The sequence below is a fragment of the Salmo salar genome, chromosome ssa07, assembly GCF_905237065.1.
Source record: "Salmo salar chromosome ssa07, Ssal_v3.1, whole genome shotgun sequence".
NCBI lineage: Eukaryota > Metazoa > Chordata > Actinopteri > Salmoniformes > Salmonidae > Salmo > Salmo salar.
In genome coordinates this window covers 16498301-16524214 of record NC_059448.1, presented here as the reverse complement: position 1 = coordinate 16524214, position 25914 = coordinate 16498301, and the positions used below count along the sequence as shown (strand labels likewise).

The 25914-nt window shown below is 41.2% G+C and overlaps 1 protein-coding gene across 6 annotated transcripts in view; it reads left to right on the top strand.

Annotated features, from left to right (window-relative positions):
* Positions 1 to 25817, top strand: part of LOC106608629 (serine/threonine-protein phosphatase 2B catalytic subunit alpha isoform) — a 138687-nt gene extending 112870 nt beyond the window's left edge. Inside the window, exons 9-16 of one of the 6 annotated variants that reach the window (XM_014206692.2) lie at positions 1153 to 1278; positions 2048 to 2119; positions 10136 to 10162; positions 12330 to 12414; positions 14329 to 14426; positions 14977 to 14985; positions 20554 to 20583; positions 23881 to 25817. In XM_014206692.2, coding sequence (XP_014062167.1) covers positions 1153 to 1278; positions 2048 to 2119; positions 10136 to 10162; positions 12330 to 12414; positions 14329 to 14426; positions 14977 to 14985; positions 20554 to 20583; positions 23881 to 24074 — 641 coding nt within the window. In that variant the 3' untranslated portion in view covers positions 24075 to 25817. The remainder of the gene's footprint in view (positions 1 to 1152; positions 1279 to 2047; positions 2120 to 10135; positions 10163 to 12329; positions 12415 to 14328; positions 14427 to 14976; positions 14986 to 20553; positions 20584 to 23880) is intronic. The other 5 variants (XM_014206694.2, XM_014206693.2, XM_014206695.2 and 2 more) reach the window with 5 other exon arrangements.
* Positions 25818 to 25914: the final 97 nt, after the last annotated feature.

Genomic DNA, 25914 nt, shown 5'->3' with positions numbered 1-25914 from the left:
ACTGCCCACTTAACCCGGAAGCCAGCCGCACCAATGTGTCGGAGGAAACACCATGCACCTGGCTACCGTGTCAGCGTGCACTGCGCCCGGCCCGCCACAGGAGTCGCTAGTGCGCGATGGAACAAGAACACTGGATGCTTTAAGTGAAGTGATACCGACATTGTCACGCCCTGACCTTAGAGATCCCTTTTATTCTCTATTTCGTTAGGTCAGGGTGTGACTAGGGTGGGTAATCTAGATGTTGTATTTCTATGTTGGCCTGATATGGTTCCCAGTCAGAGGCAGCTGTCTATCGTTGTCTCTGATTTGGGATCATATTTAGGCAGCCTTTTCCCACCTGTTGTTTGTGGGATTTTATTTTGAGTTTGTGCATGTTGCACCTCTGTCGTCACGGTTTGTTGTTTGTTTATAGTTTATTGTTTGTCTTGCATAGTTTCACATATTAATAAAGATGTGGAACGATACTCACGCTGCGCCTTGGTCCTTCTCTACGAACGAGCGTGACAGACATGTCAGATGAAATTTCACAATTTTTCTACTTCATATTCATAATCTCCAGCACCACCCCAACACCAACATAGGGTATATGAAAATTGCACATTTCTATGTATTGTAGTAAAGAAAATAAAGGAAGATGTGTGTTTCCAATTACATCATCAACCAATTAGCAGGCTATTAGTAGGCAACACCTACTCATAATTGGTTAAAATCACATGAAGGACACCGATGTCATTGGAAACACTTTTTTTCCTCTGTTTTTTACTTCAAAACATAGAAACGCGCCATTTTCGCATATGTTGATGTTAGGGTAGTAGTAGAGATGATGAATATGAAGTTGTAAATGTTTGAAATGTTCCTTTAAAACACCTCTCTCCATGGGGCTGTTCCGGAGGATGTAAAATTACAGAAAGAAATGTATCAAGTAGAACCGAAATGATTGTCTATCAGATAGAATAGGGAATCATGTAATCTCTATTCATTATATTTCTGTCTGCAACATAGTGTTTCACATCCCTGAATAAGTACTTACTCAAAAATGTGGAGGAAATCAATTACCTCACATTTTTTTTGTAATGAAACTTAAATGGCTGAAGTAACCAGTGCATCTTTTTTGAAGTTCATCTAAATGATGTCTTTGCCTGTTCCCTACAGCTGCAGTACTGAAGTATGAGAACAACGTGATGAACATCAGGCAGTTCAACTGCTCCCCTCACCCCTACTGGCTGCCCAACTTCATGGACGTCTTCACCTGGTCCCTCCCCTTTGTCGGGGAGAAAGGTGAGCGGGACACACACACCCACACAATGACAACCCTGTCAAATGTGAAGTTCAAGTTAATTTAATACATTTAGGAAACGGTTGTTGTGGCTGTTATTAGGACTCCCATGCAGTGGTATATGTGGCTATAAACATGCCTAACAACACAACAACTTGAAATAGCAATTGAGATGACCAATTATCACACCCTGTGGTATATGTGGATATAGTCATGCCTAACCTATCAACCAAAAATATCAAATGAGATGTGTCCTTAACAATTATCACATCAAATGTCATTCAGCATAACGCCACAAGGTTGTCAAAAGGAATTTACGATATCTTTGACTGCATGTATTTTAGTATAATGTGTCATAAGGCTGAAGGTGACATACATCCACTTTAATCTGCAGCACACCCAGTCACCCATCCTTTACATGCTGCTGACATCTACTGTACTAAAGTAGCATGACAAGTTACAATTTACATTCTCTGTTTCATTTAATCAATGTGTAAACTATGAATTATCTTATCCAAGACCCCACTCCCACTTACACAACCCTCCCCCCATCTCCCTGTTCACCACTGGAGTGTAGTTAAATGTGGAAACACCCCCATCTCCCTGTTCACCACTCCAGTTGGATGTCACATTTTAGACATGGCTCACATTCTAGCAGCTAGTCCTAGCTCTCCCTCACGCTCCCTTCCTTCCTCTCTCCCTTATGTCTTCCCTCTCTCTCTCACTGTTTCTTTCTCTCTCTCCCAACCCCCTTCATTTCTCTCTCTCTAGTCACTGAGATGCTGGTTAACGTGTTAAGCATCTGCTCCAATGATGAGCTGACTACAGACGAGGAGATGGATGGTAAGTCTGTGGGGTGTGCCATCGACTGGTACTATTTCCTCTCATGTTGCCACGACAGATTAGCCCAATTCCCTTTCTCAGGTGCTCCCTCCCCACTCTGTTTCACTCCAAAACTCTATTCAAATGTAATTTAAGCAAAAGCTAAAAAGCAAGATCTAATGACATGACATTGCTGACTTCAATCTATATGAGTGTTGGAATGATTGGAGAATGGGGAGTAGAGCCCCAATGTCGAGTTGTCATAATACCCATAAAACCTAGTGGTCAAACAGGGAAATGGTTCCAATTGTTTTAAAAGTCACCTTGTCTGAGAGATATTTCCATGGTTATCAAAATGTCACGTCAGGGTAGGCCTACACGGAACACAGCCCTCATGTTCTGTTTTTAAAATCCCCAATTGGAAAAATGTACGGTGGAAAAACTCTAAATGACAATGTCCCTGTTAGACCTCTAGGTTGTATGGGTATTATGACTCATACTGTGGTAGTCTATAGGGCAAGGGAGGAAGGACGGGTCGTTATGAGGGTTGACTTCCTGTCTGTGATTGACTATACTTCCACTAGAGGGCAAAATCTACCAATGGAACATCATCAGCTCAACACACCACACATACATTTGGCATTTACTTTCTTTGGATCCACAGTAGAAACATGACAGTGCAAGATGCCCGCATGGATGCGCACACACACACACACACACAATGTTGGAGGATAGCTATTAGCCACTATGTAACTCAGTTGTGGTTATTATTATCTACTATGTACGTTTGTTACAAAAGTCAACACATTCCACAAGTCTATTCAGGTTGCATATCTATGGGTGGGTGGAACACGGCACTTTCCTGGTATTCAATTTCCATTGAATCATGATTCTAATTTCTTTCCTGTCTTATCTTACTGCTCGTTCGATTGGGTTCCATTTAACATGAATAGGCTACATTGTACAACAGTGGTCACCAACCGGTCGATCACGATCGGTTAGCATACCGGGTAGGCAGTGTTCACATTTTGAACCATTTCATTTTTGTGAAAAGACAAACTCTACCTACCCGGCGAACCGGGAGATCTGTGGCTAAATTGTGTTCGACTTCTGTGCTGGCCAATCAGATAGCTCAAAATCACTGTTCCTACAGAGCTTCCACGACCCTGGCTACAGCAAAGTTTGATACTAGCCTACATAATAACTTTTAAAACCATGACCACAGAGAGACTGTCAAAGAATACAGCAAAGAGCTGCAGTTTTTACGAGTGAGTTCAAATCAAATCAAATCAAATTTATTTTTATATAGCCCTTCGTACATCAGCTGATATTCTCAAAGTGCTGTACAGAAACCCAGCCTAAAACCCCAAACAGCAAGCAAAGCATGTGAAAGAAGCACGGTGGCTAGGAAAAACTCCCTAGGAAAAACTCCCTAGAAAGGCCAAAAACCTAGGAAGAAACCTAGAGAGGAACCAGGCTATGAGGGGTGGCCAGTCCTCTTCTGGCTGTGCAGGGTGGATATTATAACAGAACATGGTCAAGATGTTAAAATGTTAAAATGTTCATAAATGACCAGCATGGTCAAATAATAATAATCATAGTAGTTGTCGAGGGTGCAACAAGCACGTCCGGTGAACAGGTCAGGGTTCCATAGCCGCAGGCAGAACAGTTGAAACTGGAGCAGCAGCACGGCCAGGTGGACTGGGGACAGCAAGGAGTCATCATACCAGGTAGTCCTGAGGCATGGTCCTAGGGCTCAGGTCCTCCGAGAGAAAGACAGAAAGAGAGAATTAGAGAGAGCATATTTAAATACACACAGGACACCGGATAAGACAAGAGAAATACTCCAGATGTAACAGACTGACCCTAGCCCCCGACACATAAACTACTGCAGCATAAATACTGGAGGCTGAGACAGGAGGGATCAGAAGACACTGTGGCCCGATCCGATGATACCCCGGACAGGGCCAAACAGGCAGGATATAACCCCACCCACTTTGCCAAAGCACAGCCCCCACACCACTAGAGGGATGTCTCCAACCACCAACTTACCGTCCTAAGACAAGGCCGAGTATAGCCCACAACGATCTCCACCATGGCACAACCCAAGGGGGGGCGCCAACCCAGACAGGAAGACCACGTCAGTGACTCAACCCACTCAAGTGACGCACCCCTCCCATGGACGGCATGGAAGAACACCAGTAGGCCAGTGACTCAGCCCCTGTAAAAGGGTTAGAGGCAGAGAATCCCAGTGGAAAGAGGGGAACCGGCAAGGCAGAGACAGCAAGGGCGGTTCGTTGCTCCAGCCTTTCCGTTCACCTTCACACTCCTGGGCCAGACTATACTTAATCATAGGACCTACTGAAGAGATAAGTCTTCAGTAAAGACTTAAAGGTTGAGACTGAGTCTGCGTCTCTCACATTGGTAGGCAGACCATTCCATAAAAATGGAGCTCTATAGGAGAAAGCCCTACCTCCAGCCGTTTGCTTAGAAATTCTAGGGACAATTAGGAGGCCTGCGTCTTGTGACCGTAGCGTACGTGTAGGTATGTACGGCAGGACCAAATCGGAAAGATAGGTAGGAGCAAGCCCATGTAATGCTTTGTAGGTTAGCAGTAAAACCTTGAAATCAGCCCTTGCCTTAACAGGAAGCCAGTGTAGGGAGGCTAGCACTGGAGTAATATGATCACATTTTTTGGTTCTAGTCAGGATTCTAGCAGCCGTATTTAGCATTAACTGAAGTTTATTTAGTGCTTTATCCGGGTAGCCGGAAAGTAGAGCATTGCAGTAGTCCAGCCTAGAAGTAACAAAAGCATGGATTAATTTTTCTGCGTCATTTTTGGACAGAACATTTCTGATTTTTGCAATGTTACGTAGATGGAAAAAAGCTGTCCTTGAAACAGTCTTGATATGTTCTTCAAAAGAGAGATCAGGGTCCAGAGTAACGCCGAGGTCCTTCACAGTTTTATTTGAGACGACTGTACAACCATCCAGATTAATTGTCAGATTCAACAGAAGATCTCTTTGTTTCTTGGGACCTAGAACAAGCATCTCTGTTTTGTCCGAGTTTAAAAGTAGAAAGTTTGCAGCCATCCACTTCTTTATGTCTGAAACACAGGCTTCTAGCGAGGGCAATTTTGGGGCTTCACCATGTTTCATTGAAATGTACAGCTGTGTGTCGTCCGCATAGCAGTGAAATTTAACATTATGTTTTCGAATGACATCCCCAAGAGGTAAAATATATAGTGAAAACAATAGTGGTCCTAAAACGGAACCTTGAGGAACACCGAAATTTACAATTGATTTGTCAGAGGACAAACCATTCACAGAGACAAACTGATATCTTTCCGACAGATAAGATCTAAACCAGGCCAGAACTTGTCCATGTAGACCAATTTGGGTTTCCAATCTCTCCAAAAGAATGTGGTGATCGATGGTATCAAAAGCGGCACTAAGATCTAGGAGCACGAGGACAGATGCAGAGCCTCGGTCTGACGTCATTAAAAGGTCATTTACCACCTTCACAAGTGCAGTCTCAGTGCTATGATGGGGTCTAAAACCAGACTGAAGCGTTTCGTATACATTGTTTGTCTTCAGGAAGGCAGTGAGTTGCTGTGCAACAGCTTTTTCAAAATTTTTTGAGAGGAATGGAAGATTCGATATAGGCCGACAGTTTTTTATAATTTCTGGATCAAGATTCGGCTTTTTCAAGATTCGGCTTTATTACTGCCACTTTTAGTGAGCTTGGTACACATCCGGTGGATAGAGAGCCGTTTATTATGTTCAACATAGGAGGGCCAAGCACAGGAAGCAGCTCTTTCAGTAGTTTAGTTGGAATAGGGTCTAGTATGCAGCTTGAGGGTTTGGAGACCATGATTATTTTCATCATTGCGTCAAGAGATATAGTACTAAAACACTTTAGTATCTCCCTTGATCCTAGGTCCTGGCAGAGTTGTGTAGACTCAGGACAATGGAGCTTTGGAGGAATACCCAGATTTAAAGAGGAGTCTGCAATTTGCTTTCTAATGATCATGATCTTTTCTTCAAAGAAGTTCATAAATTTATTACTGCTGAAGTGAAAGCCATCCTCCATTTGCGAAGGCTGCTTTTTAGTTAGCTTTGCGACAGTATCAAAAAGAAATTTCGGATTGTTCTTATTTTCCTCAATTAAGTTGGAAAAATAGGATGATCGAGCAGCAGTAAGGGCTCTTCGATACTGCACGGTACTGTCTTTCCAAGCTAGTCGGAAGACTTCCAGTTTGGTGTGGCGCCATTTCCGTTCCAATTTTCTGGAAGCTTGCTTCAGAGCTCGTGTATTTTCTGTATACCAGGGAGCTAGTTTCTTATGACAGATGTTTTTAGTTTTTAGGGGTGCAACTGCATCTAGGGTATTGCGCAAGGTTAAATTGAGTTCCTCGGTTAGGTGGTTAACTGATTTTTGTCCTCTGACGTCCTTGGGTAGGCAGAGGCAGTCTGGAAGGGCATCAAGGAATCTTTGGGTTGTCTGAGAATTTATAGCACGACTTTTAATGCTCCTTGGTTGGGGTCTGAGCAGATTATTTGTTGCAATTGCAAACGTAATAAAATGGTGGTCCGATAGTCCAGGATTATGAGGAAAAACATTTAGATCCACAACATTTATTCCATGGGACAAAACTAGGTCCAGAGTATGACTGTGGCAGTGAGTAGGTCCAGAAACATGTTGGACAAAACCCACTGAGTCGATGATGGCTCCGAAAGCCTTTTGGAGTGGGTCTGTGGACTTTTCCATGTGAATGTTAAAGTCACCAAAAATTAGAATATTATCTGCTATGACTACAAGATCCGATAGGAATTCAGGGAACTCAGTGAGGAACACTGCATATGGCCCAGGAGGCCTGTAAACAGTAGCTATAAAAAGTGAGTGAGTAGGCTGCATAGATTTCATGACTAGAAGCTCAAAAGACGAAAACGTCATTGTTTTTTTTTTTGTAAATTGAAATTTGCTATCGTTCATGTTTAAGTTTTTATTCAGCACTGTCACTGTTTTTATTCAGCACTATTCGAATAAAAAACTGGAGCTGGCGCACACCCAGAAAAAAATATTTGATGTGGAGGTGCTGACTAACGGCGAATAAACTATAAAAAGTCGCACACTCAGAATATAAACTCCCAGTAATATATTGGGTAGAACACCAACGTTTCGGCATCACTGTGCCTTCTTCAGGGTGATGTCATGAATGCTTGAACCAGGTTATGTAGACAAACAGCGCAATTAGTGCAACCAATGACAATAGTGAGGGGTGTGTCATAATTATTAAGTTAATTCGAGTGAATTGAGTGAAACTGTTAAACAGTAGTTTATGGCATATTGAATATATTAGGCTATTGTTATCATATAGAAACATCATTGAATATTGTACATAATATTAGCCTCAACATGCATTATTGTTTAATTAAATTTCACATCTTTAATTGTTTTCTATTTTGTTTTGTTACATGTAATCTTTTGGTTCAACCATAATGCATAATAAGCATCATCAACAGGGGAACATATTGGGTGTACGCTGATAAGCTGTAGGAAGAATATATCCATTTATAAGACTTGTTCATAAAAGAGAGAATTGTTCGAATGAAGGGCCTGAGATCAAAGTCAATATTCAGACCACTAGGGGTCAATGTTTTTAGATCGCATATCCAGTAAGCCTCCCTTTGTCATAGTAGGATCTCAATGTTACCTCCTCTCCTTGGTAGAGCAACGTGCTCAATGCCTGTGTATTTGAGGGAGGAGATTGGATGGTTAGCTTCAACAAAGTGAGCTGCTACTGGATAGTCAATGTTCTTACACCTGATTGAGCTGCAGTGTTCAGCTATGCGTTGTTTTAATTGTCTTTTTGTTTGTCCTACATAGGCTTTTCCACATGAACAGGTGATGAGATAGATTACTCCCTTGGTCTTGCATGAGATGATCCCCCTAACAGGGATTTTTCGACCTGTATGTGGGTGTCTGAAGAAGGATGTTTTTGTAGTGCTATTGCACTGGGCGTATGAGCCACATTTGTAGTTCCCATTTGGAATGGGTGTCAAGAGTGTCTGAGTGAGCTCGGGGGGCATGTCTGATCTCACCAAGCTATCTCCAATATTGCGACCACACTTATAGACCACCAGTGGGGGTTCCTTGAAGAGTTGTGAGATGTTTTTGTCTGACTAACAGAATATGCCAGTGCTTTTTCAGGATTGCTTTCATTTTCTCCGAACACTTGGTGTACTTGGTGCAAAAGACGGTTGCGTTGTTTTTTTCTTTGTTTGAGTTTTTTGCAATTCCTCTCTTGGTTTTAGAGATATTTTCATCATTGCAGCATCAATAGTTTTATACTTGTAGCCTCTCATTTAGAATTTAGCTGTAATTTTTCTTTAGCATTGCCTTCAAAACCTGTCAAGACCCGTTTAACCCTGCATAACTGGCTATATGGTAGACCATTCTGGAGGGGAAGGGGATGCATACTATCAGCACATAGCAAGGTTATGAACAATTCTCTCTTTTATGAACAAGTCTTATAAATGTATATATTCTTTCTACAGCTTATCAGTGTACTGGTTGAGTGAATGCCAATAGTGTGCAAAGCTGTCATCAAGGCAAAGGGTGGCTACTTTGAAGAATCTAAAATCTAAAATATATTTTGATTTGTTTAACACTTTTTTGGTTACTACATGATTCCATGTGTTATTTCATAGTTTTGATGTCTTCACTATTATTCTACAATGTAGAAAATAGTATTAAAAAAATATTAAAAAATGGAATGAGTAGGTGTGTCCAAACTTTTGACTGGTACTGTATATTAGGCCTACTGTCCAAATATAATTCCTACAGAACAGTTTTTATTAGGTTAATGTGACATTGTTTAAGTCATGTTGAAAACAAAATCTGAGCCGTAGATCTCGGCTTGCTTTTTGACTGCGAAATTGATTTTGGCTCAGAAAAGGTTGGTGACCAGTGTTGTACAACATAATGGTGAGACGCATTGTCTAGGTAGAGATGGTAGAGATGGTTTGGAACACCCATTCCTAGATAAACCCTAAATACGCCATCCCGTCTCTTATTTACCAGTCACACACGTCACCATAACTCTATAGCGAGGGGAAAGGAATGCTTAGGTCATATCCTGTTCCTGTATGGCAGGAAGTGGCGTGTTATAGAAAATGGCTTCTAACCCTTGACTCTAACACTGGTTTGCCTGGCTGCCAAAACTTCTTGCTCCGGCCAAACGCTGCACCACATCAACCTGAGTACCTCCCCGAAGATTTCAAGAACACAGTCACATTCTGACCGTTCTGATTGGTCCCAGAAACCGATGGGTTGGGCGAGAGCCAGAACACGTGGGTAAAGCGGTGTTTTGAAAATGTGTCATTGGTTTAGATACTCTGATTTGTTAGAGATAATCCAATCGCTGATGACTTTGATTTGAACAACACCCCTCATTTTGACGTCACTACAAATGACTTGAATGATGGCAGTCTCAGACTGAAGTATGTAGTGAACATAAAGCAGTGAACATAGGTCATATCCTGTTCCTGTATGGCAGGAAGTTGTGTTATAGGAAAATGATTCGAACCCTTGACCCTAACGTTGATAGCTGACAGATACTTCTTAGTCACTCACTGCCTTGGTGACTAACATCTCATCATTTCCTACTTTTCTTTCCTTCACTGTCTTTCTTCAGTAGCTTAATATTCATTGTGTTGATGTTCATATTCTTTGCGTTATTTATTTGTTTCTCTTCTCTCATCTAGGTCTCTCTCTCATGTCTCTCTCTCTCCGATGCTGTGTTATTTCATTATTTCCGTGGTTACCTCATCTAATTTGTCTCTTCTTTTCTGTTTTTCAGAGTTTTGTTTTAAGCCATTGCTTTTCTTTATGCCTGATGGGTGTGTGTTTGCCTTTTCTCTCTTTCCTCTCCACCTCCTCTTCCTCCTCCTCCTTGGCTTCCTCTGTCATTCTTCTGCCATTCACTGATCTCTCTTGTCTTTTCTGTTCTCTTCTGGGGGTGTTCTTGAGAAGGACAACTAATATATGCCCCCAAGAAAGGTACAACCCTCAGCTCTACCGCCAATATACCTTTGTGTTGGTGCTTGCTCTTGCACGTGCACTTTGGGAACCAATTAACTAACCCAAGACGTAAATGTGTTGTAACATTTATGCTCAGTTTGGTTATTGATATTTATCAGTAAAAATAGAATATATAATCAATCTATAAAAATATAGACAGTAGACATGCACCCAAATTCAATCAATTGCAGGTAAAGGTCAACTGCACTGTAGGTTCACTGAGAAGGTTGACACTATACAGTATTGGGTCACTTTTTGGATAGTCCAAATGTTCCATCTATTGATGGTCTACAGATGGTCATAGTATTAACAAACTATCTGTTGATAAGCAACTGCTTGCTACTGTTACAGTTAGAAATGGGTTAGGGTTAAGTTTAGTGTTAGGATAAGGGTTAAGGTTAGGGAGAGTTAGGGTTAGTAGATAGATAGTGTAAATGCTATTGATAATCTAGATGCTCTACAGACTATCCAAATAAAGTGTTACACAGTATTTTAACAGACTGGTATAGTTTTGAGTGGTGAACAGCTTGCACGGTGTGTTGGCTTCAATACTGGTAACTTAAACATAGCTTAAACCTTTTCAGTGAACCTGCAGTACGTTTATCTGCACTTGAGTGAATTAGTGTTAGCCTATAGCTTCAATAGAAACAGTGCAGGGTAGTCAGTCCTCGATATGCTTCGAACCTCCTTCCTGTGTAGAATGCCCAAAAGTCCAGCTAGCTGTTGCTCAATGTGAGAAGATGGGATACTCAGTACTGTCCCTAGTGGTCCGACCAAGGGAACACACTCCACTAGAGTCTCTCACTGTTGTCTGCATACTCATTCTTCTCTCTCCATATATTTCCAAGCACTTGTATTCATTTCCATCTCTCACACTCCACCTCACTACCACTTTCCAAGCTGGTTCACAAAAGGGCCCTAGTGTCAAACACAAGTCATCCTGTCACAACACACAAGCTCCTAGACCAGGCTATATTCTTCACCAGGCTATATTCTAGACCAGGCTATATTCTAGACCAGGCTATATTCTAGACCAGGCTATATTCTAGACCAGGCTATATTCTTCACCAGGCTATATTCTAGACCAGGCTATATTCTAGTCCAGGCTATATTCTAGACCAGGCTATATTCTAGACCAGGCTATATTCTTCACCAGGCTATATTCTAGACCAGGCTATATTCTTCACCAGGCTATATTCTAGACCAGGCTATATTCTAGACCAGGCTATATTCTAGACCAGGCTATATTCTAGACCAGGTTATATTCTTCACCAGGCTATATTCTTCACCAGGCTATATTCTACTTCTCCAAGCAGAAACAGAAACCTGGGTTGTGTTCATTAGGGCACACCGTAGAAAAACCTTTTGCAACAGAAAATGAAAACGAGCGTTTCTTATTGGACAAATTCGAATGGTACCTCCCCATTTATCTCTGTTGAAATGTTTTCTTCCAGTCCGTGCCAACTGAACACGTCCATGTTAGATGACAGTTTAAGGTTGTGTTTGCACCTTGTATGTTCAGAACCATTATATAACATGGGCCTCACAAAGCCATTGCAGATAAAAAACAGTAGTCCTAGCAAAGGGAATCGGTAGCAGGTCATCTGCAGTGCTTTTCAATGTCTGATTAGGCCAGGCAGAGTGTTTAAGGGAGTACTTTATCGATTACTTCCTACAGGGTCCCTCTAGACAGGGTATTGTTGCTGAGGCATCGAACACCGAGCTTCACCTCTTTCTCAGAATGCCTTTCATACTAAGACATAACCAGGGAGTCACAGTGGTGGAGTGGGATTCAAAGTACTGGTTCGGTTGGTTTTACTTTGAACTTCAATAACTACATAGTGTATTTTGATGTGATATGACACTCCTGTGCAAAAAAACATTTGCTAAATGATTCAACTGTCAAATAAATGTCAACTAAACATTTAGGAAACGATTCCTTTGTATCAGTGGTAGTCACTCAAACATGTACTCTACTTAGACACACAAAACACAACTTAGTGTTAAGTTTTACTAGCTCATGTCTGGTAATGCAAACACACACCTTAAAGAAAATGTCTCACCCAGATAAGCAGGCATGTTGTGATGGTTTGAAACAGCCTGACAGTCTGATCCTGAGAACTGCGTGCGTGTGTGTGTGTTATAGGTGCCACAGCCTCTGCACGCAAGGAGGTCATCAGGAACAAGATCCGTGCTATTGGCAAGATGGCCAGGGTATTCTCTGTCCTAAGGTATTTATTAGGAATCATCTCTGTAAGTCTAGGTGTGCATTTCCTGTATACCAATGTTTATGTGTTTTATAATATGTGCCCAGTTACATGATCCTAGGCAGAAGTCAGTACATTGTACTTTACAGGAATGCCGTTTTACATAAAAAAATGTCTACATAAACACGTCTTAATAACAACCCACTGGGCACAGATGTCAATTCAACGTCTATTCCACGTTGGTTCACCAACATTTCATTGAAATGAGGTGGAAACAACGTTGATTCAACCAGTTTGTGCCCAGTGGGAAACTCACAGCTGAGAATAAGGCTGCAATGAAAAGCTTTTAACAAAGGCTTATTTATACTGTATAACTTACTCAGTGGTATTCAAAGTCGGTGTCGTGACCCCTAGTGGGGTTGCCGGTGAACTGCAGTGTGGTCTGTAATTTATTTGTCTTGTATACATTTTTTTAGGAACAAAGAATTAAGAGTACAGATTATTGTATGGGACAATATACAAAAGTTTTTGAGAAAGTTAATTAAAAAAATACTATTTTAAGTAAATGTGTTTTTTGGTTTCTTTTCATTTTGATAAGAGATAAATGTAATGAATTGAAGATTATTTGTTGATGTAAATTTACCAATATTAAGGTTTTTTCATTAGATTTTGGGTGGGGTGGGGACGAGAAGTTCTTATGGGAAAAAAATGGGGTCCCTGCTGAAAAAGTTTGAATACCACTGACTTTGGTATTACTTGTTAATGTATAATGTATTTCATTAAATACTTATTTTTGGCATGGGGCATCGGCCATCCTTCTATCTCTTTCTGTGTTTCTTTTAACTCTTCCTGTTCAGTGCTCATTTGTCTGTTTAACCTCACGCTTTCCGGTGCAACTCCCAATAGATGATGTCATCTCATAAAGCTGAAGCAGTGGGGCCTCCCGAGTGGTGCAGTGGTCTAAGGCACTGCATCGCAGTACTAGCTGTGCCACTAGAGAATCTGGGTTCGAGTCCAGGCTCTGTTGCAGCCGGCCGCGACTGGGAGACCCATGGGGCGGCGTACAATTTGCCCAGCGTCGTCCGGGTTAGGGGAGGGTTCGGCCGGCAAGGATGTCCTTGTCCCATCGCGCACTAGCGACTTCTGTTGCGGGCCGGGTACAGTGCACAATGACACGGTCGCCAGGTGTACGGTGTTTCCTCCGACATAATTGGTGCGACTGGCTTCCGGGTTAAGTGGGCAATGTGTCAAGAAGCAGGGCGGCTTGGTTGGGTTGTGTTTTGGAGGACGCACGGCTCTCGACCTTCGCGTCTCCCGAGTCCGTACGGGAGTTGCAGCGATGAGACAAGACTATAACTACCAATTGGGGAGCAATAGGAGCAGTAACTTTCATAAACATTGAGAAATCAGCTCGATGGTTTGTTGAATCATGTGTGCTAGTATAGGGCTAGAAACACAGGACATTGGTGGCACCTTAATTGGGGAGAATGGGCTCATGGTAATGGCTGGGACGGAATAGGTCGAATGGTATCAAATACCATTGTTCCATGTGTTTGATGCCATTCCATTAAATCCGTTCCAGCCATTATTATGAGCCGTCCTCCCTTCAGCAACCTCCACTGGCTAGAACAACAATGTGTGATGTTGGGAGTACGTGAGACTTGAGAAACACTTTTTTGAGAAGTTGAGAAACACTATTTCATATGAATGCATCAGTTCCGCATGCTATATTTCCATCTGAACGTTGCTTAATGTGTTTTTCCCGGGCAGGAATGAGCTCTCTATAAGGCCTACATGTTCTAGGGGCTATATTTCTATCTGAACGTTGCTTAATGTGTTTTTCCCGGGCAGGAATGAGATCGCTATAAGGCCTACATGTTCTAGGGGCTATATTTCTATCTGAGCGTTGTGTCATTTGTTTGTTTGTTGTCCCTGCAGGGAGGAGAGTGAAAGTGTGTTGACACTGAAGGGGCTGACCCCCACCGGCATGCTGCCCAGTGGAGTGCTGTCCGGGGGCAAGGAGAAGCTCCAGAATGGTACAACCCACAACACACACCCTGGACCTCCATGTCCAGCCCACAACACCCCTCACACTGTTATATATACGATTTTATGAGCAATACATCTACTTTAAAGACCTGAAACTTATTGAGCCTTTTGGGGGGGTCTAGAATTAAACCTGCTATATTTTATACGACTTTTATGTCACAGAACACAGTTGCAGCAGTGGTAAATACTATGTAACTACCTGTGGTTCAGCGTTTCCTTAAACTCAGTCCTGGGGACCCCAAGCGGTGAACATCGTGTTATTTACCCTAGCACTAAACAGCTGATTAAATAATCAAGTCATCATACAGCTTTAATTGAATCAGCTGTGTAGTGCTAGGGCAAAAACCAAAATGTGCACCCCTTGGGGTGGCTTTAGATAATACAGATATTACATGTTAGAAGTTGACTTTCTGTTTCCCCGTTGTCTCTTCTAATGCTGTCTTGCTTTCCTTACCCCCCCCCCTCCACCTTTCTCTCTGTAATCTACTGGTTATATCTCAAATATTGTCTGTTTTCTTCTTTCTCGTCTCTCCCTAGAAACCACAGGTATAATCTGTTGTGCAAGTATTCTGTCAGCAGTGTTTTGTGAGAATATTGTAGAATTCACCCTCCCATGTTGAATTCCAAACACTCCCAAAACCAGTCTGACGATCGATCGATCTCCTTTACGTGACAGACTAGCATTTAAATATGCTTTTCCACAGGGAAGACATTTCTTCCAAAGATGATGAGTCGAATTGAATAATCTACCCTCTGAATCGGGCTACAACATAGCCTATTTATGTTCTATAGAACAAAAACACGGACTTTGATTTTACAAATTATAAGTCATTTTTAAGAAGTCAGGGAGGCTAAGGATCGACTACGATTCAGATGAATTGGAATTGACATAAACAACTGTGGATGTAAGGGGATCAATATTGTCCACCTTGTCATCCACAAACAAGGCAGAAATCCAAACAACTTCACTCTCCTCTCTTCAGGCTCTCTTGGTCAGTTTGTCTCCTCTGTCAGTTTTTCTGTCAGTTGTTTTAGTATGTACAGTGGTTCCTCCTTTAAAAGTTGCGTCATACTGCAGCACACCTTGCGGGCTGCTGCAGCATTCCATGGCACGTTATTTAATTGTCAGCCATTTTTTACATTAATGCTAGTTTGACCACCAGAGAGCAACTTTGAGAAGCATTTGATAGTCTCCCATATTGGCATTACTAGAGAATTTAAAACCTTTTTTGTAATAACATAGTACATGGGATTGATTTTAAGAAATGTGGATTAATTCATTTGATTAATATCATGGTGTTTCTATTGCGAGAAAAACGAAAAACAAAACCCTCAGGGTTTCCGTTAGGATGGAATGGAAAATATTGCGCTGTACAACGTGATGGTCGGGAGTAGGCTATAGCATAAGAGCATTGGAGGATTCTAAATTAATATCTAAGGGGCATAACATTTCCACACCCTAATTGTAGTGTAACCAATACTCATTTTGCCTATGGTAGGCCTACAGTATATCTAAAAATATGTTTTTCAATGACGTGACTCTCCACCAATAATTACATTTAGAGGATTGGCGGATTCTAAATTAAATATCTAAGGGGCATTTTCCATTAGGATCTGTGAGTATATCTAAGGGGCTTTTATATAATTCTAAATTCATTAATAATAATAATAATCGCTTTGTTTAAAAAGTAACGATATTTTGGAGATTTCATTTTATTTAACATAGAGTGAGCGAGAAAAGGGCAATTCTTGAACATGGGGTGAGCCATTCTCACTAATTTTAAATAAAGCCAGTTTGTTATTTAGAATTATTTATTTCTGGAGAAACCTAACTTGATTATTTAGCAGACATCACCTGCTTATATTCAGTCAACACGTATATCTTAAGAATATCATGGAATATAATTGAGCATTTTAATTTCTTCATGCTTGTCTCAGAGCAGCGCGAAACAGTGCTGAAATAGACGTCCACAGCGGGAAGGCTATATATAAAGATATTTTGGAGATTATTTTGTTTCAAAAAAACAACAGTGAGCAATTGTAATCTGACTAAAGGCCAAAATAATATTTATAAAGGCCAGAATATAGCCCTGCTAATAGCCATAAGGATGCTGTACAATGTGACCATGTGTGTTTAAAATATTATTTTCCTGTAAGCAACAATTTGTTTGCCTTCATTAGACAATTTTGTTCCAATATTTCTGTAATTCATTGATATTTATTCCCCTAGTAATTCGTTATGGATCCATAACTAAATCAACATCTGCATTTTGAAAGACTATTTTTATCATTCTTTTATTAACGAAAGCATAAAGGTGCTGATGAAGAAATACAGTACTGCACAGTATATGCTTTTACATTTGGATATTAAAGCATTTTGAAGATATAAACCACCTGCATTTGTTTATTAGGCTACTGTGCAGTCTGACAAGTAAACATAGCCAACAATACATACAGTAGTAAACATGGGAAAGTGCCTAATTCCTTACATAAGGGAGAGCAGGCCATGTCCAGACTTTCTCGGTGACCTCAAGTACCTTCAATAATGGCTGTACTAGAGAATGCGGGCACGTGGGAGAGCGGGGTTCAATTCCCCGACAGGGAGGAAGGAATAGGCTGTACTTGTAAATAAGAATTTGTTCTTAACTGATTCCATATATGTTATTTCATAGTTGTGATGTCTTCACTATTATTCTACAATGTAGAAAATAGTAAAAATAAAGAAAAAACCTGGAATGAGTAGGTGTGCCCAATCTTTTGATTGGTACTTGCTTAATTCATTTGATTAATATTATGGTGTTTCTATTCCAAGGAAAACGAAAAACCCTCTGGATTTCCGTTGGGATGGAACGGAAAATATGGCGCTGTACAACTTGTCAGTCGGCAGTACAGTACTGAGCTATTTAGCTAAAGAATCCCCATGTCGTGCAGACAGGGCACGCGGGAGATCGGGGTTCAATTCCTAGACGGGGAGGAAGGAGTAGACTGTCCTTGTAAATAAGAATTTGTTCTTAACTGACTTGCCTAGTTAAATAAAGGTTACATTAACAGCATAACATTTCTGCACCCTCATTTTTTTATTCTAGTCTAACCAATACCCAAACGGAGATTAAGTGAAAATAAAAATCTTATTGATTTATCAAGACCAGTCCCCATGCTTGTCTCAGAGCAGCGTGAAACGGTGCTAAATTAGTTGTAGGCTATTGTTTCTAACTTCAATATGCTCTTTAAATAAATAAGACTACGGTAGGCCTACAGTATATTGAAAAATATAACGTGACTCTCCGAGGATTGGAGGACATTTCTATAATTCAGTGATATTTATTCCCATAGTAATTTGTTATGGATCCATAACTAAATAAACATTGGCATTTTGAAAGAGTATTTTTCTCATTATTTTATTAATGAAAACATAAAGATGCCATTATTAGTTTGAACGTGCAGACTGGCACTAAGAACAGAACAGTGGGAACGTTTCCCTAGTCAGCGCCATTATTAGTTACATTGTTTTAGTTTGAACGTGCAGACTGGCACTAAGAACAGAACAGTGGGAACGTTTCCCTAGTCAGAGCCATTATTAGTTACATTGTTTTAGTTTGAACGTGCAGACTGGCACTAAGAACAGAACAGTGGGAACGTTTCCCTAGTCAGAGCCATTATTAGTTACATTGTTTTAGTTTGAACGTGCAGACTGGCACTAAGAACAGTGGGAACGTTTCCCTAGTCAGAGCCATTATTAGTTACATTGTTTTAGTTTGAACGTGCAGACTGGCACTAAGAACAGAACAGTGGGAACGTTTCCCTAGTCAGCGCCATTATTAGTTACATTGTTTTAGTTTGAACTTGCAGACTGGCACTAAGAACAGAACAGTGGGAACGTTTCCCTAGTCAGCGCCATTATTAGTTACATTGTTTTAGTTTGAACGTGCAGACTGGCACTAAGAACAGCGGGAACGTTTCCCTAGTCAGAGCCATTATTAGTTACATTGTTTTAGTTTGAACGTGCAGACTGGCACTAAGAACAGTGGGAACGTTTCCCTAGTCAGAGCCATTATTAGTGCAATGCCCCAGAAATATTTTGGAGATGATTTAGTTTTCAAATAACGTAAAATGAGTGAGAAAAAGGCAGAGAAAAAGGCCATTCTTGAACATGGGGTGAGACATTGTTACTAATTTGTAAATAAAGCCAGTTTGTTATTTAGAGTTATTTATTTCTGTTTTTAGAGGGAGAAAAACCAAAAACCTACAGTCATCTCATGGTTCCCAGTTGAGGCCGGCACAGGTATTGAACCTGTAACAACACAGCTTGCACTGCTACAGTATGCAGTGTCTTAGACCGTTGCACCAGGCGCTGTACAACGTGACTGGTCAGGAGTGGCCTACAGTACTACAGTAAGAGCAAAATAATCCTAACAAAATAAAATAATAAAAACCTTAGTGTAGCAACAGTTTTAGTAAGTAATACTGAAGTCGGGCACAATTATCAGTTCCTATTTAGGTTTATGTCGCCCATTCATTGTCTGTTAGAGACACAGTAGGACCCAAAAGCATAATCAGTGCTCTAACTCCCCCTTGTGCTGGTCTGGAGCAATGAAGTGGTGACGCAGGGTACCGTACTAAACCACAAATGACCTCTAAGTCCCTTGGTGTAAGCTAGCAACTTTTAAAGGAGGAACCACTGTAGTCCTACAGAGTATTGTTTTCTAACCTTTACTGCTCTCATCTGACACTCTATTTCTGGGTTCACTTTTCCTGAAGTTGACCACAGAAATTCAACATGTTTGCCCTCTAAACAGTAGTCTATATCTCTATCTCAAACACATGCACACTCCGATGCATATACTGCTGTTGTTGATTCGGACCGCGTAGGAGCAACCGTGTAGTTCCCAGTGAGGCAACGATGGGCCAAAGCCATCCAATGGAGAGGCAGCAGCGAGGAGGAGCCATTTTGGGAGGCAGAGTGACGTTGGAGAGATTTTCTGTCGCGGCATTGGTAGAATCACAGCTCACCATAGGCTCCTATTGTTCAGACAGTCTGCAATGTGCTTCTACTGCAATGTTGTGCAATCCATCAACCACTTGGTTTCATTTGGACCTCCTTATAACTTTACCTGTGTGTGTACGTCTCTCCTGTGTATTATGTACTGTGTTATAACTCAATAGCAACACACACCTGTTCAAGTGTAGAGCTGTAGCCGCTGAGTATTTGTTTATTTGCAGTGCAACTCGTACCCATTTATTTGTCTGTTTGTGCACCACCTGACTACAGAGTCATTTCTGTATTTCTGGTGATAAGTATTGCTATAAAACAGAAGGATTTGTACGGTAAGTGGTAAGTGTATCAAAGTCCTGCAAATTTTAAAAATGCATAATGGCGTCTGCTCTTTTGGCGGTTCATGTCAGAAGACGTGGCTGCGCTACAGTTCTAGATAGCTGTTTCCGAGAACATTCGAAGAGTTCTTCACCTTTTTTATTTTCTTTTACTTGGTCTCGGTTGTTCAGTTGCAGCCGCATTCTTGACTTTGGCAGAGTTGTCTCTGTTTTCACCCACACGTCTTTATGTACTGTACCCCAACTCCTGTTAAACACCCTCTCATGTCACACCCGTCCAAGTGTGTAGTTTGTTGAGTGAGGATACGTCAGACATCCACTGTTCCCCTTTGATAATCACTATTGTAACCCACTCCAGTCTTACTTGTCACGGTCCCCCCCCTTCCAGACGTCCATTGTCTATATTCGTCCAGCAGCGCTTCTTGTCCCTTTGTCAAACACGGGTGCCGTTTTTACAAAGCCCAAAATACCAGCACACCACGTATTTGTCTACAATGGGTATTTGACTGGCTCCATTCCGTCTATCCCCTTTTTTGTTTCCTGACCCCTTCCTTCTTTGTCCGTCTTAACACACCCGCCTAGTCCCTCCTCCTCCTCCCCTCTTTTTACTTCCATCCATGTTTTGCCTCTGTCCCAAAAACATGGAGAGTTTTTTTAACATTGTTGTCTTTGCATTGGCTCTCTCTTTTTGCTGCTCATTGACCGGTTGGGAAAACCAAATGAATTCCTCGCTGCTCACCTTCCTTCTCATTCGTTTTGCAACCCCCGTCTTCTTCTCTTCAGCTACTATTGAGGCTATTGAGGCAGATGAAGGTAAATAGGCCGGCAGCCCTCTCTGTTGCTTCTTATCGCAATAGACATGGGAGTTTTCATCCTTTTCGCCGTAGCTTGTTAGAGTGTGTTGGGTGTTTGGTCTAACAAATTGTGACATAATCATTTACCAAAACCAAACCAAAAAAATGACAAATACATAAACGGGGCGGGGGGGGGAGTACAGAAAAGCGACGTTTGTTTTAAAGGGGAACAAAGTTCATATCAGCCAGGTGGTGAGACATTAAGTGCATGACTTTTCTTTTCACCTGCTAGGATATACAGTACCCCCCCCCCTTCCCCTCCCTCCCTCTCACAAACTTTTTAGATTAGGGCTGGATTCAATCCGTAGCGCAGAAGATCTGTGTTGTAGCGCGATTGACATTTGAAGGCAATGCTATCATGTTCTCCGAGACTGCATTCACAGGAAATGCTACATATGTCTGCTCTATTGGAAATGACCTATACATTTAAACCGCGCTAAAACGCAGATCTTCCGCGCTACGGACTGAATTGGTCCCCTCCACTAAATAGTGCCCAATCATAAGTTTCTCTAAAAAAACCCAACCAAGGATATTATGGCACACCTGCATCTTCACACCCCATGCCATTGCACCCACTTACCCACCGACTCAGTCTTGCCATTCGATTTTCCCCTTTGAAACAACATGCAGTTGTACTTTGTTTTGTCACTAAGATACAGTACGTTCGATAGAAACAAATCGGAACAAAATGTGCTTTCCCAACAAAAGCTTTGAAAGCCAAATTGGACTCCAACTCCAAAAGCAAATGGGCAAACAAACCCACGCAACAAAGAACAACCTCAACTATGCAGTAAATAGCGGTTTGTTGGCAAGCTGCTATTTACGTTGGAATTGTTCAGCGACTCCTCTTGAGCACCCCCTAGAGGATTACGTGCATCAGTCCCAAGACTCTTTTTGCCTCTTTTTCCTTGTGGTTCCTCTGTGTCGTGTTCTCTTTGTTGAGCTGCTAATAACCTGTGACTGACCTGTGCTATGCAGCAACACAACGCCAAGTCCCATCAGCCCCCTCTCTCTACACCCATAATTCCATAATATGGGTAATTCCTCCAAAATGGTGCCCCCTGATCCAGAAAAAGGATCTCCTGAAAATGTAGCTGCCCACAACCACTATACCCCCCCTTGTCCCTTATTGGTAATTTGCTGCATGTTCTGAGCAGGCTTAACAAGTGATTAGCACCAAGTACCTCTGTAGTAGTGTCTATCAGAGAAGGCTGGTGGGAGGAGCTATAGGAGGACGGGCTCATTGTAACGGTTGGAATGGTATCAATGGAACGGAGTCAAACACGTCGTTACCATGTGTTTGATGTGTTTAGTTACCGTTTGATTTATTCCATTCCAGCCATTACAATGAGCCCGTCCTCCTATAGCTCCTTCCACCAGCCTCCTCTGGTGTCTATGTATGTGAGCGTAGTCTTTTTGTGGTATACTGTATGTTTCAGTCTAGTGGGCCCCACTCTATTTTTCCATTTCCTTTTGTTTGTATAGTACCGTGGTGGGGAGGTCTGGTCCTGGGGATCCTCAGCTGTTTTAATCGTGCCCTTATTCAATATGCACTCCGTTATCTTTAGGTTTATTTTTTAAGAGAGCATCAGCTGCAACATTGTTGTTCTTACTGTTTTACGCTATTTACTTCCGCGTTACACTACATTCACTTTCACGTTGAATAATTTGCACATTTATTTTCCCCATGTCATTGTCAAAATGCTTCATTCCATCTCATAATTGACTTACATACTTTTCTGTTTGAGTCAATTATGTGATTTATCAGTAGTGTTTTTACTTTTGTAAATCTGTCCTTGATTGAAAGGCAATGGCACAATGAAAACCTATTGTCCTCCAGCACCAGACGCTCACCTATAGTTCAGTCGGATTATGTATTCCTTTTGTCAATCGGGTTATATAATTGAGATAATATGGTAATTGGTGTTGTGTTGTAATTTATTCTGAATTGTTCATATTGATTGTAATATAGTTCTCTGCCGTCTTCAAAAGGCAGAATGAACTACATAGGATATGTTATTCATAATTTACAAGGGCAGCAAGTACCCTAGTGGTTAGAGCATTGGGCCAGTAACCGAAAGGTTGCTGGTTTGAATACCTGAGCCAACAAGGTGAAAAATCTGCCGATGTGCCCTTGAGCAAGGTACTTAACCCTAATTTGCTCCAGGGGCACCATAATACTATGGCTGACCCTGTAAAACAACACATTTAACTGCACCCTTACATTTTATGTGAAAATAAAATATAATTTATTAATTTAGGTGTTCAGATTTCTCAGCAGAAAGAAGTTAGACTTATATTAGATATACACTGAGTGTACAAAACATTAAGAACATCTGCTGTATATAGACATGGACTGACCAGGTGAAAGCTATGATCCCTTATTGATGTCACTTGTTGAATCCACTTCAATCAGTGTAGATGAAGGGGAGGAGACATGTAAAGAAGGATGTTTAAGCCCTGAGACATGGATTGTATATGTGTGTCATTCAGAGGGTGAATGGCAAGTCAAAAGATTTAAGTGCCTTTGAACGGGGTATGGTAGTATGTGCCAGGCACACCGGTTTGTATAAAGAACTGCAACGCTGTTGGGTTTTTCACACTCAACAGTTTTTCGTGTGTATCAAGAATGGTCCACCACCCAAAGGACATCCAACCAACTTGACACAACTGTGGGAAGCTTTGGAGTCAACATGGGCCAGCGTCCCTGTGGAACGCTTTTGACACCTTGTAGAGTCCACGCCCTGACGAATTTAGGCTGTTCTAAGGTGCAACTCAATATTAGGAAGGTGTTCCTAATGTTTGGTATACTCAGTGTACACACACTCAGCTTGCATTCATACTGTAATTATTTCTATGAAAACACTAAGCAGAAAAAATAGTATTGAATTGTTTTAAATTTTATTTGTATTTTTACAAACAACTATTTATAATGTTAAAATGATGTGGTTTCTGTCGGTTGACCTACTAGACCTCTGCTCAAGTCAAGTGACTTTTCCATTCAGTGCAATGGTTTATATAACCAACCAATTCAGAAACAGATTTTCATTGGTTATTCTGTCATCACATGACTTGATTCACAATGAATTCTTGACGCTGAACAAAACCAAAGACAACTCAAAACACATTGATGTGTCTGTGTTTTGGCATGTGAACCAGAATTAACTAACCTCATATTTTACATGTCTTCTCTACCTCTAAATCACCCCTCCATCAATTTTCCCCTCATCCCCCACTCCCTCTCTCCATCCTCCAGCCATCAAGGGCTTCTCGCCCCAGCACAAAATCACCAGCTTTGAGGAGGCCAAGGGCCTGGACCGCATCAACGAGCGGATGCCCCCGAGGCGGGACGGCCTCCCCTCCGACGCCAGCCTCAACTCCCTTAACAAGGCTCTGTCCTCAGAGACCAATGGCACGGACGCCAAGGACAGCAGCAGCAGCATCCAGTGAAGGGGCACACTCCACCGCGGCGGGTGGTGGTGGCAGCCTGTGGCGACCAGGGTGGGGGGTTATACCACCATCCTCCTCGTCGCAGTCTGCCACGGGGCGGCATAGAGGAGAGAGCAGAGTGGAGGAGAAAAGGGAGGGACGAGATCAGGAATGCGCTTACAGGAAGTGGTGCTCACAGGAAGTGGCGCTTACAGTACAACAACCGCAGGAGAGACTAGTCTTTGGGTATGCCTTTAAAAAAAATAACTTGTAGAAACGACAAAGTTTTTCGCATTGTTCACTCTTTTGGGCCCTTGGCCTCCTCGAAGCTGGTGATGACGTGCTTGATTCTGTACTTCAGTACGAGAGAGACAGACTGAGAGAAACCAAGAGAAAGAGATCCTAAAGGAAATGTTTTATGAAAGCCCCTCACTCATTTTACTGCAGGGCTCTCCAACCCTGTTCCTGGAGAATTACCCTCCTCTAGGTTTTCGCTACAACCCCAGTTGTATCTCACCTGATTCAGCTTATCAACCAGCTAATTATTAGAATCAGGTGTGCTAGATTAGGGTTGGAGTGAAAACCAACAGGACGGTAGCTCTCCAGGAACAGGGTTGGAGAGCCCTGTTCTACTGGATATGAAAATGTTGTGTAACTTCTTACTAACTATTGTACGTTTACAAAATACAGCACTAAAAAGGACAGAACATTAAAAAAAATGTTTTTAACATAAGGGTGTACAAACTAAGTAAAGAATATTTATTGATATCTTTTTTTGCTACTCTTATAAAATAGCTCTCAGATAAATTAGGCAGTCTTAAAAAGAATGTTGCAACCTTGTTGAAATGCCAAAACATTTTTAGTTTTATGGTTTTGTACAGATTATGCTTACCCCAGGTTCTTTTGGTGTGTGCTTTTGACCCGGATTTCTGTATAATGGCTAATTATTACCTTGGTGATGAATATCTATTTTTTGGGAAGTTTCACAACTGGAATTTACATTTATCTATAATTTGCAAATATAAAAAAAATATGTTTTTGGGGATAGAGATTTTATTGTGTCTTGCTGGAATTCTGTGAATGTTCATTTCTCTTTTTAAAGTATTGCGAACAAAGTAAACGTAAAGAACCTATATTGTGTAAAAAAAAGACAAACTAAAAGTGTCTGCCTATGCATGTTTTATAAACTCAAACAAAGGAAATTGATAAATGAATTGAATACCTTGACTGCCGGGGCCTGTTTTGAAATGTAGTGTGCTTAGTGAACATATACTGGCATTCATTAAATGAACATCATGATAATGCTTTATATCCCTCAACTTCTTTTAAAATTGATGCATTTAATTATCTGACATGGCGGAGGAATCATATTTTTAACATGCGCTTGTGCACACAGTCAAATTTAGTATGTTTGACCATTCTTGTGAGGTTTGTGGTTACATGTGGAACTCAAAATGCATGATAGCTGTTAATGTCATATAACAGTTAAGACATTTTTGTTCTGTTTTGTACCCGTGCCACAGAAAGTGTAATTTGATTATTATGATTATTGTTATTATTTGGAACTCTGCTTTGTATATCAATAAAACAAAAAACTCCATGACCTTTAAAAAAAATGCTTATATGCCCAAGTATTTCACTACATGACATGAAGCTATGCTTTTGTAATTTAACTTTGAAACAGTTGGCAGATGAAGCATGCACACGCAACTATGAAAAAGTATTTTATATTACTGTTCAATAAAACATTTGCATGAATCTCAACTTTTTTTTTGTGTGTGTGATATAGCCAGAATTTCCTCTTCTCAGATTTCAAGTCTGCGAACTGAAAATCAATGTAAACATATGAAATAAAAATGTA